Source organism: Anomalospiza imberbis, chromosome Z (genome assembly GCF_031753505.1).
Source record: "Anomalospiza imberbis isolate Cuckoo-Finch-1a 21T00152 chromosome Z, ASM3175350v1, whole genome shotgun sequence".
In the NCBI taxonomy this organism is placed as follows: domain Eukaryota; kingdom Metazoa; phylum Chordata; class Aves; order Passeriformes; family Viduidae; genus Anomalospiza; species Anomalospiza imberbis.
The window spans coordinates 25,800,240-25,803,233 of NC_089721.1; the positions used below are offsets into that span (position 1 = coordinate 25,800,240).

General features: G+C 66.4%; 1 protein-coding gene across 1 annotated transcript in view; it reads left to right on the top strand.

Moving 5' to 3' along the window:
• The first annotated feature begins 216 nt into the window (after positions 1-216).
• Positions 217-2,994, top strand: part of GAS1 (growth arrest specific 1) — a 3,756-nt gene continuing 978 nt past the window's right edge. The window contains exon 1 of the mRNA XM_068177234.1: positions 217-2,994. This exon is cut by the window's right edge and continues 978 nt beyond it. Coding sequence (XP_068033335.1) covers positions 1,346-2,326 — 981 coding nt within the window. The 5' untranslated portion in view covers positions 217-1,345 and the 3' untranslated portion in view covers positions 2,327-2,994.

The window sequence follows — 2,994 nt, forward strand, 5'->3', positions numbered from 1 at the left end:
GTTTTCCCCTCCTTGTTGTAGAGAGCAGGACCAGTGACAGTACCGCGCCTGCAACACGGGCGCGGAAAGCGATGCCGGCCGGCCCCGGCGCGGTGCTGCCGAGCACCCCGCGGACACCGCCGCCGTCCGGCTCCGCCACAGTCCGGCCGGTCCCGCAGCGCCGGCCCGCGCCGCCGCCACTCAGCGCCTCTCGCCCGGCCGCCGCGCCGCCTTAACGTGAGGAGGGGCTCCTCGGGGGGCTGTCACTCTCCTTAAGCCTTTCCTTTCAAGCTTTGAATGTGAGCTGCCCTCCAGCCCCCCTCTCTCTTCCCTCCCTCCAGCACATCGTAAAGAGAAGGAGGGAAAAAAAAGAAAAAAAAAAGGTTTCAACAACAGGCTGGGCCAATGGCAAGTGGCGAGGCAGGAAAGGGGGCCGAGCAAAGGGAGAAAAAGTGGAGAAAGGGAGAAAGAGAGCGAGAATGCGCAGGCTGGGGGGGTTGTGTAAAAGAAGAAGCGTTGCTAATTTTTTTTGTTTGTTTGCTTTTCCATGCATGCATAATGAAGCCTAATCAGAACACGTTGCTGCTGCTTGGAGGGCACTTTTGTATTTAAAGGCTTGCAAAGAAAAAAAGATCCACAGACGGACCCACAGAGCAGCTTGCAGGGCTTGTTGACAACAGAAGCAGCATCAGTCGCCCAGAGAAAAAGAGACCGCGAAGGCTGCCTCTTCTGTCTTCTCAGTGCTCTCGTCTTGGTAGCGAGGAAAGACATTTCTTCTCCGCGCCACCCGAAAGCGTGATCCGAACCGAGAGGGAGTGAGCGGAGCCGGGACTGTGAATGGGATCGGAGCGGCTGGCATGTGCAGAGATGCTGCGAGCGGAGAGTTAAAAGCTCCCGAGGAGGCAGCAGCAGCAGCTGGGCATTTATTTTGGAGTGGGGGGGGAATAAAAAAGAGAGAGACGGAACTGCATGAAGAGCAGTACAGCACCATGAGCTCTCCCAGCGCAGCCTGCGATTCCCCAAGCGCACTACGGATCCACTGTCGTCCGAGTCCCTGTTTGCACTGACTCCCCGCACCTCTCCAGGCGCCTTCGCCGCCGCCTCGCCGTGCCCGGAGCAGCGGGTGGGGGACACGGGAAGGCCCCCGGGCGCCTGCTTCGTACCACCGCCCCGCCGACTTCACCTCCCGGGGGCTGGGAAGCCCCGGGCCCAGCGCGCATGGATTGATGCGAGGAGACCTCATGCACACGGCCGGCGAGAGTTTTGGAAACTTTTCCACGGGCGGCAGCTCCTTCTACTCCTCCTCCTCGTCTACCAGCGCCTCTTCCCAGCTCGCCCGCGGCTGCAGCCACTACCCCCGTCCGGGATGGTGGCCCGCTCGCACGCTCGACACGGAGGCGGAGGCGGCCGGCGTTGGCCGCGGGCGGCCGCCTGGCTCTGGTTGGCGGCGGCGCTGGGCGCCGTGTGGCCGCCTCGGGGCTCGCTGGTGCAGGGCCGGCGGCTGATCTGCTGGCAGGCGGTGCTGCAGTGTCAGGGGGAGCCCGAGTGCAGCTACGCATACAACCAGTACGCCGAGGCGTGCGCCCCGGTGCTCCTGCAGCAGCAGCCACCGGCGGCGGGCGGAGGGGACGGCCCGGCGGGAGCAGCAGGCGCGGCCGCCTCGTCCAAGCGGCGGTGCCCCAGCCACTGCATCGCGGCGCTCATCCAGCTCAACCACACCCGGCGCGGCCCGGCGCTGGAGGATTGCGACTGCGCGCAAGACGAGAACTGCCGCGCCACCAAGCGCGCTATCGAGCCCTGCTTGCCCCGCACCAGCAGCCCCGCGGGCGGCGGCCCCGGTGGTCCCGGGCCCGGCGGCCCCGGCGTCATGGGCTGCACGGAGGCGCGGCGGCGCTGCGACTGGGACAGCCGCTGCAGCCTGGCGCTGAACCGCTACATGACCTACTGCGGGAAGCTGTTCAATGGGCTGCGCTGCACGCCCGAGTGCCGCGCTGTCATCGAGGACATGCTGGCCGTGCCTAAGGCCGTGCTGCTCAACGACTGCGTCTGCGACGGGCTGGAGAGGCCCATCTGCGAGTCGGTCAAGGAGAACATGGCCCGCCTCTGCTTCGGCGCCGACATGGGCGGCAACGGCGCGGGTAGCAGCGGCGGCTCGGACGGCGGCCTGGAGGAGTACTACGACGAGGACTACGAGGAGGAGCCGAGCCAGAAGGGGAGGGACGACGCGGAGGACAATGCGGGCGCTGAGCCCGGCTTCCCCGTGCAGGCAGATAACGCCGGCCGGCCCGCCGGGGCGGCTGGGGCGCTGCTCGCCTCCATCTTGGTGCCGCTGCTGCCGCGGCTCTAGCATCCCTCCCTTCCCGCCCCCCTCCTGCCTGCTTCCCATCGCTGCTTCCCTCAGTCACTGCCTCCCTCCGCATCCCCATCCCCTTCGCCGGGCCGGGCCGGGCCAGGCCCCCCGCGCCGAGCTGCCGCGGGCCTCTAGTCGAGCCCTCCCGCGGCGGCCGGGGATCCGGCCGGCGGGGCCACTCGGCGCTGAGCGGCTTTCAACGCTCAGCCCGCGGATTCCCTGACCCATTGCCCCGGCGCCCCGTCCCCTCGCGTATCCTCCTCTGCCTCCGCTGCTGCGCGCAGCCCCCCAGCCGACCCCTTTCCCCGGCCCGGCGCTGCGAGCCGGCCGCTGGAGCCGTGGCCGGAGCGCAGGGGCCGCTCGTGTTTCGGGTGTTGGTCTCGAGTGTGCACTATGCAATTGCTGCCACCCTGCCTTCGTGTTACTAGCGAGCGGAGCGGCTAACAGAGACTGCGAGCGAGGCCGCTAGCCGCCCCCCGGAACAAGCCGGGAGTTGTGGCAAGCTGGTACTGGAGGTCTTTTAAGAGTGTTGACATGAAGGTCTGTAAGAGGTGAGCAACCCAAACTTGCTGCCAAAGCGTTGCCGTACTAGTTAGTCAGCAACTTGATTATCATTAGCCGCATCTCACTCTTCCTGATGCAGTTGTGCCCGAAAAGGGCTTACG